Genomic DNA, 14891 nt, shown 5'->3' on the forward strand with positions numbered 1-14891 from the left:
CCAAAAAAAAAAATTATGTTTAGTGTAAAAAGATCTTACTTACCTTCAGTGCTCTTAAAACACTTCCTTCAATCAATTTGCCAGAAAATAGAAGTTTTATTCACTGCTAGTTTTGCGGATGGTACCAGTTTTTGCATGCTTTCTGACCTCCAAACAGCCTAAGCCACCCAATACAGCATAGCAAGAGATTTATTTTGCATTTGCTTATTCCCAGGTAAATGTGCTGATCCTGCTATAGAAGTAGGTTCCTGTTAGATGTGTAACTACAGTGATTGTTTTAGTGGTAAAGCTGTTTTTCACTAGCAATTTGTTTTGGTTAAACTGCAAATTTTAGAAAAGATTAAGGCAGAAAGAAAATTTTTGTAGACTCAGAAGTTGATGTGATATAACATGTTTAAACTCTTTTATTGCTTGGTAACTTAAGCTTAAAGATCATGGGAAAAGGCAGGAATATCATATTATAATATACTGCATTTAGATTTAATTTTGGGAGTAAATGTCTATAGGTTCACCATCTATAATGAGGATAAATAAGGATATTTAAGATATTTAATGTAATAAACTTCAAAATATTATTTCCTTTTGAACATCATTGAAATGAAGTAAATTAAAAGTTTCTGAGAAAGCAGGATGAATTACTCAGTAATTTTCTTTTTAAAAAATTTCTAAGAACAGTTGGTAGTTGCCAAAAAGGAAAACTAATAAGGCCAAGAAATCATAAAGTTAGAATAAGAATAAAGATCATTGTCTAGCAGAAAAGTATCCAATATGTTAGGCTTTATACCTTCCAGGTTTTATAAAAATTAATTTGAATCTTACTTATGGTAGAAATTGATACCTCATGAACAGAAGAGCAAGATATTCTTGTTACATGAAATACTTAAGTTATTCGTAATAGAAAAATAATGATGTTTTTCCTGGAAGTAAATATTTAACAATCATTTTGATTGTGACATTAATTCCAGTTCACTCAGCATGAGCGTATGAGATATTAGAAACACTGCAAACTTTGAGGCTGGTCCTGTTCTCTGGCAGTCCACATCCCAATCAGGGAACTGGGCACAGAAACAGCCATCTGTAATCCAGGGTGCTAAATTCGAATCAATGGTCTGGAGAAAGTGAAATGGACACACAATGAGAAAGTGTTTAATAGTGCTAGAGAAATGAGGAGAGGTGTGTCCAGAAAATATTGTGTTATCATCAGGTTTTTCAGTCTCCATACTTAGGAAGAAAACAAAGTTTCTTTGCCCAAGGGGGGAATCCTTTTGAGGCTGGGTGGGCCCTTGTCACTTTGATGTGTATATAATCCTTCTGATGTGTGCCTTCACAGGGTTTTGTAACAGGTGGAAAGGATGGAATTGTGGAGCTCTGGGATGATATGTTTGAAAGATGCTTGAAGACTTACGCCATTAAAAGAGCAGCCTTGTCAACTAGCTCAAAAGGTGCCACTCCCGAGTATGCAATGGAAGTCTTTCTGTTCATAGGAATGAAAAAGATAGTAGTAAAGTTCTTAGAAAACCATGACCAAGTCAACTCTCCCTTTTTGTTCCACATTCAGAGCTTGTGGCCATTGGTTAGAAATATCAAAGAGGATTGCCTAGTACTTAGTACTTTGGAACTATAAAAACAGAATTTATATAATCACTATAATCGTTTTATTTTTGTTATATTAAATACAACATTTATAATATTAAATGCAATATTTCCCCTCCTCAGGCTTGCTTTTGGAAGATAATCCTTCAATCCGTGCCATCACTTTGGGACATGGACACATCCTGGTGGGAACAAAAAATGGAGAGGTCCTGGAGATTGATAAGAGCGGCCCCGTGACGCTGCTGGTTCAGGTACTGTGTCCGCACGCGTCCTGACACAGCTCACACCAGGGCTGGGGCCGGGTGCGGGTTCAGGTACTGTGTCCGCACGCGTCCTGACACAGCTCACACCAGGGCTGGGGCCGGGGGGGGGTTCAGGTACTGTGTCCGCCCGCGTCCTGACACAGCTCACACCAGGGCTGGGGCCGGGTGCGGGTTCAGGTACTGTGTCCGCACGCGTCCTGACACAGCTCACACCAGGGCTGGGGCCGGGTGCGGGTTCAGGTACTGTGTCCGCCCGCGTCCTGACACAGCTCACACCAGGGCTGGGGCCGGGTGCGGGTTCAGGTACGGTGTCCGCCCGCGTCCTGACACAGCTCACACCAGGGCTGGGGCCGGGTGCGGGTTCAGGTACTGTGTCCGCCCGCGTCCTGACACAGCTCACACCAGGGCTGGGGCCGGGTGCGGGTTCAGGTACTGTGTCCGCCCGCGTCCTGACACAGCTCACACCAGGGCTGGGGCCGGGTGCGGGTTCAGGTACTGTGTCCGCCCGCGTCCTGACACAGCTCACACCAGGGCTGGGGCCGGGTGGGGGTTCAGGTACTGTGTCCGCACCACGCGTCCTGACACAGCTCACACCAGGGCTGGGGCCGGGTGGGGGTTCAGGTACTGTGTCCGCCCGCGTCCTGACACAGCTCACACCAGGGCTGGGGCCGGGTGCGGGTTCAGGTACTGTGTCCGCCCGCGTCCTGACACAGCTCACACCAGGGCTGGGGCCGGGTGCGGGTTCAGGTACTGTGTCCGCACCACGCGTCCTGACACAGCTCACACCAGGGCTGGGTGGGGGTTCAGGTACTGTGTCCGCACCACGCGTCCTGACACAGTCTCACACCCTTAGGTGCTGGGGCGGCTTGGGGTGCGGGTTTCAGTACTTCTGTGTGGTGTCCGCTTTGGCCTCGTCCTGCACACAGTCAAACAAGGGCTGGGGTACGGGTGGCTGGGTGGGTTCAGGTACTGGTGTCCTGCTGTGGCCGCGGTCCTGAACATCAGCTCACACCAGGGCTGGGGCGGGTCGGGGTTCAGGTACTGTGTCCGCGGGAGGCCACGCGTCCTGACACAGCTCAACAACCAAGGTGCTGGGCCCGGGTGGGGCTGGGTTCAGGTACTGTGTCCGGGCGGGCCGGGCGTCCTTGACACAGCTCACCAGCCAGGGCTGGGGCCGGGTGCGGGTTCAGGGTACTGTGTCCGCCCGCGCCTGTACAGCAGGCTTCACACGCAGGGCTGGGGCCAGGGTGGGGGGTCTCAGGTACTTTCGGTTGTGTCCGCCCGCGTCCTGGGAACGCACTCCATACCAGGGCTGGGGCCCGGGTTGGGGGTTTCAGTACTGTGTCCGGCACGCGTCCTTGACCAGCTTCACACCCAGGGCTTGGGGCCGGTGCGGGTTAGGTACGGTGTCCGCATCCGCGTCCTGACGCAGCTACACCAGGGCTGGGGCCGGGATGCGGGGTTCAGGTACTGTGTACGCCGCCGTCCGAACACAGCTCACACCAAGGGCTGGGGCCGGGTGCGGGTTCAGGTACTGTGTCCGCGCCGCGTCCTGAGACAGCTCACAACCAGGGCTGTGGGCGGGTGGGGTTTCAGGTACTGTGTCCGCACTCACGCGTCCTGACACAGCTCACACCAGGGCTTGGGGCCGGGTGGGGTTCAGGTACTTTGCGTGTCGCTACTCACGCGTCCTGAACACAGCTACAAACGCAGGGGCTGGGGCCGGGTGCGGGTTCAGGTACTGTGTCCGCAACCACGCGTCCTGACACAGCTCACACCAGGGCTGGGGCCGGGTGGGGGTTCAGGTACTGTGTCCGCACCACGCGTCCTGACACAGCTCACACCAGGGCTGGGGCCGGGTGCGGGTTCAGGTACTGTGTCCGCACCACGCGTCCTGACACAGCTCACACCAGGGCTGGGGCCGGGTGCGGGTTCAGGTACTGTGTCCGCCCGCGTCCTGACACAGCTCACACCAGGGCTGGGGCCGGGTGCGGGTTCAGGTACTGTGTCCGCCCGCGTCCTGACACAGCTCACACCAGGGCTGGGGCCGGGTGGGGGTTCAGGTACTGTGTCCGCCCGCGTCCTGACACCGCTCACACCAGGGCTGGGGCCGGGTGCGGGTTCAGGTACGGTGTCCGCCCGCGTCCTGACACAGCTCACACCAGGGCTGGGGCCGGGTGCGGGTTCAGGTACTGTGTCCGCCCGCGTCCTGACACAGGTCACACCAGGGCTGGGGCCGGGTGCGGGTTCAGGTACTGTGTCCGCACGCGTCCTGACACAGCTCACACCAGGGCTGGGGCCGGGTGCGGGTTCAGGTACTGTGTCCGCACCACGCGTCCTGACACAGCTCACACCAGGGCTGGGGCCGGGTGGGGCAGCAGGGCCTGAGGGCGCCGAACTAAAGGGGGTGTTCTCGCCAAAGACCAGGCAAGTGCTGCGTTATCTGTTTCTATATAACAAACTGACACAAACTTAGCTTGAAACAAAACATTCATCATCTTATGGTTTCCTTGCTGGTCAGGAGTCTGAACAGTTTAACTGGGTCTTCTCATTAAGGTTTTGTAAGGCTGTGATAAAGGCCGGGGCTGTGGTCTCATCTGAGGCTTCACTATGGAAGGATCTGCCTCTAAGACCACTCAGGTTGTTGGCACAGTTTTGTTCCTGTGAGTGCAGGACTGAGGGCTTCTGTTTCTTGCTGGCTGTTGGCCAGAGGCCACCCTCAGCTCTCAGAAGCTGCCTGAAGTTCCTTATCACGTGGGGCTCCCCCAACGTGGCTGCTTGCTTCCTCAAAGCAAGCAAGGGAAAAAGAAAAACAATGCCTTTAAATAATTTGAAATAACATAATCGTATCATCACATACATGTAATACACCCACCCCCTTTGCCATATGTTATTGGTTGGTAATAAGGCTATAGGAGGGGCGTCCCTGGTGGTGCAGTGGTTAAAAATCTGCCTGCAATGCAGGAGCTACAGGAGACACAGGTTCAATCCCTGGGTCAGCAAGATCCCCTGGAGAAGGTCATGGCAACCCACTCCAGTGTTCTTGCCTGAAGAATCTCGTGGACAGGGGAGCCTGGTGGGCTACAGTCCATGGGGACTGAAGCAACTTTGCACACACATACCCGCAAGGCTATAGGACATTCAGAGGAGGTGATTATACTGAGTGTAAAAACCAGGAGGCTCCTAAGGGTCACCTGTCCAGCACAGTCTGCCCTCTGGCCACCAAGTATCATGTCCCTGCCACATGCAGAATACATTCCCACTCCCAGGATCCCCAGGAGCCTTATCCCATTAGAGCATCTATTCAGAGTCCATAATCTCATTTTCTGAATCAGGTTCAGGTGTGGATGGGGTTTCTTGGGTCTATTTCCTCTCAGTCTGTCAAAAATTTGGCAAACTAAAAAAAATTATTTGCTCTGCACACACCAAATATATGTCTCTTTAGGTTTTGTGCATCATTCTAGTCTCAGCCTCAATTCACATAAACATATAACATGCTCCTTACCCTTCCTCTCCCCTCAAAAATTTGATTCAGATAATACCAGATTAAAATAAGCATCAGCAGTATCCTCAAAGATCCAAGAAGTGATCACATGTCACCTGAGGAGTGACATGTGTCTTTGGAGGTGATGAATAGATCATAGTTAGAGGTGGAAGAGGCCTGGGCAGGGACGAGGGGGTGGGTTCAGAAGGTGGAGTGGAAGGAATCTGCACTGCTTATCTAAGCTCTGGGACTTCTGTGGGTCCAGTGGAGGAGAACTGCCTCCTTCCCTCACCTGATGCCTGCCTGCAGGCTTGCTGTGTTAGGGCTGACCCCCAAAATCCCACTGAAAGGGGCCCTCTGATTTGCTACGTCTGAGAGCCGGCCTGCACACACATCAGGTTTTAAAAATGCCTGTGTGCAGACCCCACCCTATCTTGAATAAAAATCCATGTTTTAACATTTTTTCTGTGTTAGAAACAAATCTCAGAAGCTCTGTAGCTGATGGCGCCAGGCAGCCCAAGTTGAGAATTGTGCTGAGGTGCGACCTTGAGAAGGGGTGATGTCTTTGTTCTCCAGCTGTTCTTACTTTTCTTTCCCTTTCTGGCCATGACTATTTATTTAATTTTATTGAAAATGAAGTGTTTCTTTTCAATCCCCAAATGTTGGAGACTTTAAATTATTTACTACATGCTATACTGCTAAATATGTAAGATTTGTGCTATACTACGGATTTAAACATCAATTTAAGATTCAAACTCTAATATTTTCTCAAGTTAAAAAGTAATAGAGTTGAACTAATTTTGTCTAACTATGTTGTAAACTCAACAACAAAGTCTTTTCACTTTTTCATTCTCTTCAATTCTTTCCTGTATTTGTTTCTATCATTCTATTAATACAGTTATCCAAGGGTGTCATTTATTGAGCACTTGACTGTGTGTCAGGCAATAAATACCATTGTGCAAAATTCCCTCTCTCATCTCCACAACAGATTTGTTCAGTGGTAATTGTTTTATAGATGGAGGGCCTAAAGCCCAGTGAACTTCCCGAAGCCACATCTTAAGAACTGAAGAGTTGGGATTTGTACCAAACTTTATCGGGTACCAGAGCCTTTTCTTTGTCTCTCCACCAGACTGTTCTCCACACCTCTCAGCGTGGAGACTGTGTGAACACAGTGCAGAAGGCGCGGCCCCCTGAGCCCTGGGCAGGCAGTGGAGCTGGGAGAGCCCTCTTCTCTCTTTACACGCCTGCCATTCTTTCCCTTTTATCTCAGCATCTCTCTTTCATCTTCTGGTCCGTCAGTCTTTTGCCTTTTTCTCCTGGGTGGAACTCAGTAGTTCAGTTCAATCACTGTTTGTTGTGGCCCTGCCAAGACCAGCCCTATGCTGTGCGCTACCCAGGATAGAGTAGGACTGCTGAAGGGGCTGACAGCCCTGTTCTGAGAGGTAGACCCCGAGGGAAACCTAAGGAACAGTAGAGACAGTGTGGTTAAGACCATCAGCGATCCTGCTGTGGGAAGATTGCAGAACCACTTTTACAGTGTCAGTAGCTCAGCAAGTCAACATCCCTTGGTGTAGATTGCTTTTTGTTTTTTAAGAGAGTAGAGGAGGAGAGAAGTGACAGGAGGTGAGTTTTGAAAATCCCCATTATATATACTTCGAATATAATCAGCTTTCAATTGTGCAGCTGGTTATTATCAGCTTTAGGGAGGTCAGGAGGAAAGGAAGGTCCAAGCTCATTTCCTTGTGCCATTCAGGAGACTCCCTGCTCACCTCACTCACTGTCCATCCCTATGTTATACAGGAATCAAAGTACACAGTCACATTAGATTAAGGAAATACAACTTTTAAATCAAATATATGAGGCAGTGATTTGAAAGGGTCTCAGAGCCCCACAACCCTGTCCTCAGTGTACCAAAGGACTTTGTCTGTTAAAGAACTTCAGGCAGATGCCGTCTAGGGGGAGTGAGAGAGGGCTCACACCTGACCCATCCTCAGACCATAGCCTTCAGTGTGGGAGGCTTCCCAAGGGAAGAAAACTAGAAAACTGGGGGTGTAAGGTGCTCCAAATCTAATAAAAACAGTATCTACACCCTTCTCAGCTATTTGAATGTCAGCAGTATTGAGAACTTTGTATCTTCTGCCAAATTACTGTTTTGCTCAAACAGCTTCCCAGTGAAACTGGAATCGTCCAATTTCTCTTTGAAGAGCCACCTGTTCCCCCAAAGCATTCCAGCTACAAACACCTTTCAGATGCCTGTGTATGGTCTTCTTTTTGCTTTACTAAGCAAAGCCTTTTTATAATTAGCCACTAAAAGCAGAAATTCAGTAAACAATCTGGTCTGTTTTATTGTTCCTTGTCTAATCTATTCTTTACACTGCTTTAGTGAGTGATAAGTTAGAAGAATCAGATTCATTTTCTCCCTAATTATTCATTCATTAAATATATTGCATCTCAGTTATTATTCTAAGCCAGCTAAGTGTGTTTGTGGTAAGACATTGGCATGTGGAACTGGTCCAATGCCTATCAAGCCCCTTTCAGTTTTCTGTAATCACTGGATAGAAAAATTTGTGAACAAATGCTGACCCTGAGTAATACCCAGGATACTGGAAATAAAATTTTAGATCTCTCTGGTTCTGCTCTGCCAAATGCTGTACACAGAACTGAAATAGAATTAATTAGCAAGAATATTACTGTCCAATTCCTCTGATATAGATAAACGGTACCTACATCTTTTAGAATATGGTTTTATGGAAGAAAGTGGTTTGTGTCTTTGTGACCAAGCTATTACTATAAGATACATATATACTGTGTTTATTCAGTGTCAAATCACAGGATAAAACGAGGACCGTTCATTGTTCACTAGGATGCTTCTACATGAGAAGATGTTTGCCATCATATAAGCAAAACTTAGCAACGTGAATCCATCCTTTGCTTTTCAGATGAATGCTTTAGTATCATGTAGGCCCAGCTTTAGATTCGAGTTCAAGTGAAAAATTTATTCAGTACAATCATTTTGGCTCAAGGAAGCTCAAACTGTGTGTGTTCCTATTTGAACTTGTTTGGAATTCTCTTGGGAAGGGCTTGCTGAGAAGCATTGAACTGATTTTTGTTGCCCCATTTCCTTCCTCACAGGGGCACATGGAAGGAGAAGTGTGGGGCCTGGCAGCTCACCCCCTCCTGCCCATCTGCGCAACAGTGAGCGATGATAAAACCCTCCGGATTTGGGAGTTATCCTCCCAACACCGTATGCTGGCAGTGAGGAAACTCAAAAAAGGTGCATATGTCACCTTACACATCTGTGAAAGTGTTTACAACCACAAGTATTGAATTCATTCACCCATTCATTCAACTAATATTTACTGTGTGTGCCTATTATATGCTCCCAGATATGCTGGGGAACGGGGATTTCGTGTTTGTTGCTACAGATATAACTAATCACATGGAGGATGGTTCCAGAAGGCTGGCCTGATCCATCCGTGCCCAGTTCTATTCTTTATTTCCTTGCACTGCATAGCCATTTGCCACCTGGGGGCAATATGTCCTTCCTCTTCTCATCTGAACTGTGGGAGTCAGTTGAAACTCATCAGCTTGTAAAGAATGGTGTTTATTTTTATGTCTAACAGTCTTCGGAACTGATTTTATTACTGGAAAAGGAAACTTGGTTTAAAAATAATAGTTAACCATAAGAAACAGATAAATATGTATTAAACACCTATATGCATGAGAACCAAGAGGTATACCAAGAAGTAGAAATTCAGCAAACATTTATTGAGCAGCTTCTATGTATCAGACACTGGGGATCCCAGGAGGAACAGCCACATCTCTAGTGTCAGAGATGGACAAGATTTGAACAGAGTCCCAGCAACAGCTGGTCCATTCAAATTGGGTCATTTGAAGAGTCTCAAAACTGGACTCTTTATGAAGGGGTGGGCAGGGTGTAGGGAAATGACCAGGGTTTGTGCAATACAATGCAACTAGTAGTAGCTGGTAACCACTGCCAGCCCTGGGCCTGAAGGGACAAGGGGAGGAACAGATGAGAGTGAGATGGCAGCCTGACAGGAGGGGGTAACCGTCCAGCCCAGAGGCTTAGACAGCAAGCGGTGACCCCGCAGGGAGGCAGCCAGGGGAGAACATGCCCCAACCTCCCTACCCTCTATCCTTTCTTCCCTAGTACCCTCCCTCCAGCCTCTGGTCATGCTCCCCCTGACCAAACAAGTCAGAAGCCAGGGGGCAAGGGAGCCTGTTGGTAGAGTCCATGCAGGCCAGCTCCAGGCACAGAGCAGGGTGGAAAGTGGGTGAGGACAGACAAACAGAAGATCTCTGGCACAAACAAGGTGTCACGGAGGCTCGGGGTAAGGCCTATGGCCAGAGACAACCCCATTGGGGAAAACGAGAGCCGAGGCTCAAAGGATTTGTGAAAGTTAAGACAGGAAAGGGTAATATTGGGGCCTGGCCCCTAGAGTATTTGTGCTGGGTACTTTTATGGATAGACATGGGGAGACGAGTCTAGGGGGATAGAGTGAGAAGAGGTGTCAAGACGGTGGTGATGATAATGACAGTGGCTGACACCGCTGAGCCAGTAACTGTGCTAGCACTTGGCCTGTGGTCTTCACGAGAACCCGGTGAGTAAGGCCTCTATTGCTTCCACTTAGAAATTAGGAAGCTGAGGCGCAGAGCACTTAAGTTGTTTGCCCAAAGTTGCACAGCTAGTAAGTGATGGATCTGAATTCAGATCCAGGACTGTGTCTTCAGAGGGCACACCTGTGGTCACTGCATGACGCCGTCTCCCTCCACCATGTGGATACACTTTACACTCGACTTCTGGGCCTTCATAAGTGGTGGAGGGAGCCAGGATTCAAATCCAAGTCTGACTCCAAAGCTCATGCTCTTATCTACTACAGAGGTGAATAATCAGGCTACTCATTTGTGTCGGGGAAAATAACAGACCAAGTACTCACTGTGAGTACCTTGACTATCATCCAATGGACTTTATTCACCAGGTTAAAAATTAGTTCAGAAGAACAACCAACACCTCTGAGATAGGATGGCCATTCAATTGAGTTTATAGCTGGTGTCCTGGTATAATTATTAATAGCTTTCCCTTTCACTCTCGGGTATCCTGGTTTGTGCAATAAATTTTTATGCTTGACCTGAGCCTGATGACTCTGCTAAAGGGCAGGTTGGTCTTTCTGTTCTTTCAGCACTAGCACAATGCCTGATTCATGGTAAGTAAGTAACTGCAAAGTGAATGGATGAAGACAAGAAGGAAGATAGACTTTAGATGAGCCCATTTAAAGTTACTGGTATGAATGTGGCTTTTCAGCCTGTTGGAAACAGTGGATGGGGACGGAGGAGTGGAAGCTCAATTTGGAATGTCTTAGCACAAGGCTGCATGACTGTCCCATCCTGGGGCTGTGCTTACCAATATCTTGATGGTGAAAACCAGGCCAAGGAGGGGCCATATCCCTAAATAGGATTCCTATTTAACATACTCCATACTCCGCATTCAGAAGTGCCTCCCATGACCCTGCAAAGTGTTAGAAAGCATTTGTCATGTAGTCCCCTCAGCCCAGTACTGGTTAGTTTTGCAGACACCTTTGGAGAAAATATCCGTACTTCATTCTTCTCATGACAGAAGAGACAGGAATAAAATCTTCCACCTCTAGAATTATGCATTATAATCCACGGATCAGAGATTAGACTAAAGGTAAAACAACAAGGTGCTCCAAAGCAAATTTTGTATGTAAGGCATGGTATGAAAAAATAGTTTCTGGAAATTTTGTCCCATTCTTAAGTATCACATCTTGGGAGAAGAAATACTAGTTATATGAATCCTTTATTCCTTTCCCCCCTTCACTCCACTTGTCACTTGAAAACTCAGGTCCTTATATATGAAAAAATGAATGGATAAACCTCAGAGAAATAGAACACTTATTTTTAATATTAATGATTATTGTCTTTGGGTTTGGTGGTAAGAAATGTTTTAAATTATGAAGTTTTAGTTCTCACCAGCAGTGTTAAAGACACAGTCACAAGCCCATGACTAGATGCACATTTCCCCCCTCTTCATTTGTTTGGTAGGAAAGTCACAGATCATAACAGTATTGTTTGTGGCTTCTTTTGTAGGTGGAAGATGCTGTGCCTTCTCCCCAGATGGGAAAGCCTTAGCAGTCGGCTTGAATGATGGAAGTTTCCTGGTTGTAAATGCTGACACTGTAGAAGACATGGTCTCCTTCCATCACAGAAAAGAAATGATCTCTGATATTAAATTTTCAAAAGGTGACAGCAAAAACTTGTAAAAATGTGTTGGGACAAAAAGTTGCAAGAGTGGATTCTTTTCAACTATTTCCTTAACCTCTAACCCATTTTAAAATGCTAAGTTCCTGGAAGTAAATTCCCACATGAAATGTTTTACTGTTAACCGCTCATTTTTCTTCATAGATACAGGAAAATACCTTGCCGTGGCATCCCATGATAACTTTGTGGATATTTACAACGTCCTGACAAGCAAAAGGGTTGGCATCTGTAAAGGTGCTTCTAGTTATATTACACACATTGACTGGGACTCTAGAGGTAAAGTATGCTGTGGCTTTTAAAATATAATTTCAGTTTTTAGAAGTCATGTCCATTCACATATTGTTTCCAAGAGCAAATGGCAGTTTAAAGAGAAACTTACAACATAAACGACTGTAATTTTACAACCCAGAAGTAGCTGCTGTTAACACATTATTAACTGGGGGATTTTTGCAGAAGTTTCTGTGCCCAGCAGTTTGTCCTGTAGGTGTATATTGAAACATCTCTGATCAGTGATGTTTGGGTAACAAAAGATGTATTACTATATCTCTGGTCAATAAGTTGTTAAAATTTTGAGTATTTTTCCATCTTTTTATTATTATTACTACTATCACTACCACCACTATAATTATTAACTCAGTCATTGAGTTTTAAGACTGTTGAAGAAGAAAAAAAAAAAGACTGTTGAAGGTACATGATGCCTTCTGTTACCATAGCAAGCCACCTTTACCTCTGGGTCTGGCATACTATGTCCTTGCCTTGTATCTCCTTCTTAATGCTTTCCCTCTTCCTACCAATTTTCTGTCTACCAGAGAACTGCCCAAGAAGTTTCAAGTCATTTTCATCCTCCACTGGAGGTAGGAAGCTATATTCAGCTCACCTAGAGTTTCTCTGATTTCTCTCAAAACTCCCAACCTATCCCCTCCGTCCTCCAGGTCATGCCCACAGATGCAGTGGAGATTTATCTGTTTATTTATGTAGCAGATCTAGCTCTTGCCATGTGCAAAGTCTGAAGCCAGAAAATGTGGAAGGTCCAGAAGGGAGTGAGACATGGTTCCTACTGTCTGCAGTGTTTATCACTGAGTGTGGGAACTGGCTTGTACCTGAGCCACACCAGAGCACAGACCAGAGGGTCACAGGGAGGTGGTGAGCAGGGGCTCAGAGTGGCCAAGCAGCAGTAAGCACCTGGGGTTCTCTAGAGTGGATCACTTTGAAAACCCACCCCAGGGACTTGACTGATATTAAAGTCCAGGGCAGGCATTTTATAATGGGCAGGTTCCCAGCTTCCAGCAAAGTTTAGTCCATGTGGTGGAAAGCAGCATCTCTGAGGAAAGAGCTCCCAGGGGAATCCATGAAGCCTTCATAGAAGGAGTGACCTTTGAGATGGATCTTGAAAGATGAGTAGAAGCTCAACAGATGGCGATGTCTGAGACCAGCGTTCCAGGCTGGGAAGGAACAGGTTGTGCTACCATGCGGAGGCGGGAAGAACAGGGGGATTAAGAAATAGTAATGCTGAGTGGCTGAGGGCATGAAAGGCAGGGGATGCCGTGAGGCCAAGACAGCAAGGAAAGAAACTATTAGGTCATGCTAGGAAGTTTAACCCTGAACTTTATCCCATAAGCATTAGGTAACTCTGACAGATTAGAGTGGGGCTTTCCCTACCATCTTGGGAAGGGTGAGAGAGCCTGGAGATGGAAAGCAAGTGAAATAAACCAAGACAAAGAGATGATGAGTGTCTCGACCAAAAACAGCTTATTTTAGAGATGCCAGTGTACTTCATGCATTTGTTGAAGTAGTGGCTGTAGACTGACCCTTCTGCCGAGCAGGAATTTCCTTGTAGCTATACATGCTGCGCTTTTGGACTTAAGGTACGTATGGTACTGGAATTTGGACTTAATCAGCATTACAACCCACAGGCGTTTTACACAGAGCAATAGTGGGAGGAAGGCATGCGTGCCATTCACTGTGAGAGGTGCGAGTCCCAACAAGGGCAAAGGGGATCAGATAAGTCCCGCTCACTTTCACGTCAGGGCCAGGCAGACACAGTGCTGGGGGCTTGGGCTTATGTGTGGAAATAGGCAGGACACGGGCCCGGCAGGCATCTAGGAACCAGTGAGGCCCAGGAGGTGAGGGGTGAGTGTAAGCAGCCACTTCTCAACCCCTTCTTTGACAGTCTCTGCTTTATTGTTCGCTTTTTAAAAAAATGAAAACAAGGATTTCATCCTGTTTGATCTCTGGCTAACATCTCTGGCTATGCCCTGTTGTGAGAAAGATTTAGAACGCTGAGGGCCATCTTTATGCATATGAAGAACAGAGTGCGATGAGTTTTATTTAGAACCCAACACACACACACACCCCACCTGTCTCAATATGTGAATCCCACCACTACAGTGACCATTAGGGAGTTAAAACCAATTATTATTTACATTTCATGGACTGAAGAACTGAGAGAAAATGGGACATAGGAAGAATATGTTTTGGTTGAGGAGATTACTTTAAAATTATTTTTACTTGTGATAAAATACATGTAACATAAAATTTGCTGTCTTAACCATTTTGAGTGTACAGTTCAGTGGTGTTAAGTTGGTGATGGACAAGGAAGCCTGGAGTGCTGGAGTGCATGGGGTCGCAAAGAGTGGGACACGACTGAGCAACTGAACTGACTGAATATTCCATTATGTGTACATACCACATTATGTTTATCCATTCATCGATCAGTGGATATTTGAGTTGCTTACAGTTTTTGGTTATTGTGAATGATATGGCTATGATCAGAGTATACAGTTCTTTTGAATATATGCCCAGAAGCAGAATTTCTGGATAAAATTCCATTTTGAACTTTTTGGGAAACCTCCATACTATCTTCCACAGCAGCTATACCATTTTACATTCCCATCAACAGTGCACAAGAGTTTCAACTGCTCCTCATCCTCACCAACGGTTGTTATTTTCTGGGTTTTGTTTGTTTTTTGACAGTAGCTATCCTAAATGGCTATTATATGGGACATTGCTGCTGTATTTACACTTGGGGAGGGTTTTTATTTTTTTGTTCTTCAAATGTGTTCTAGGCCCTGTGTCAGATGTAGGGATATAAACAGGAATAAACCCTAGATGGAAAGAACACGACCTTGCCTGGGAACCATGAACTGCCACCACAGAGAGGCTAGGGCGGAGGTCTGCGTGAAGGCCCTCGATGTAGAGCCATCACTTTGCAGGGAGAGAGGCAAACCTCACTATTTCCATAATTTTGCCCAAAG

The 14891-nt window shown here is 46.5% G+C and overlaps 1 protein-coding gene across 2 annotated transcripts in view; it reads left to right on the top strand.

Annotated features, from left to right (window-relative positions):
• The window catches only part of EML6 (EMAP like 6), a 277140-nt gene that overhangs the window by 206086 nt on the left and 56163 nt on the right, over positions 1-14891 (top strand). For both annotated transcript variants that reach the window (XM_043468569.1, XM_043468567.1), the window contains exons 20-24: positions 1331-1442; positions 1717-1844; positions 8473-8614; positions 11467-11619; positions 11782-11913. In XM_043468569.1, the coding sequence (XP_043324504.1) occupies positions 1331-1442; positions 1717-1844; positions 8473-8614; positions 11467-11619; positions 11782-11913 (667 nt within the window). The remainder of the gene's footprint in view (positions 1-1330; positions 1443-1716; positions 1845-8472; positions 8615-11466; positions 11620-11781; positions 11914-14891) is intronic.

Source organism: Cervus canadensis, chromosome 5 (genome assembly GCF_019320065.1).
Source record: "Cervus canadensis isolate Bull #8, Minnesota chromosome 5, ASM1932006v1, whole genome shotgun sequence".
Classification (NCBI taxonomy): Eukaryota; Metazoa; Chordata; class Mammalia; order Artiodactyla; family Cervidae; genus Cervus; species Cervus canadensis.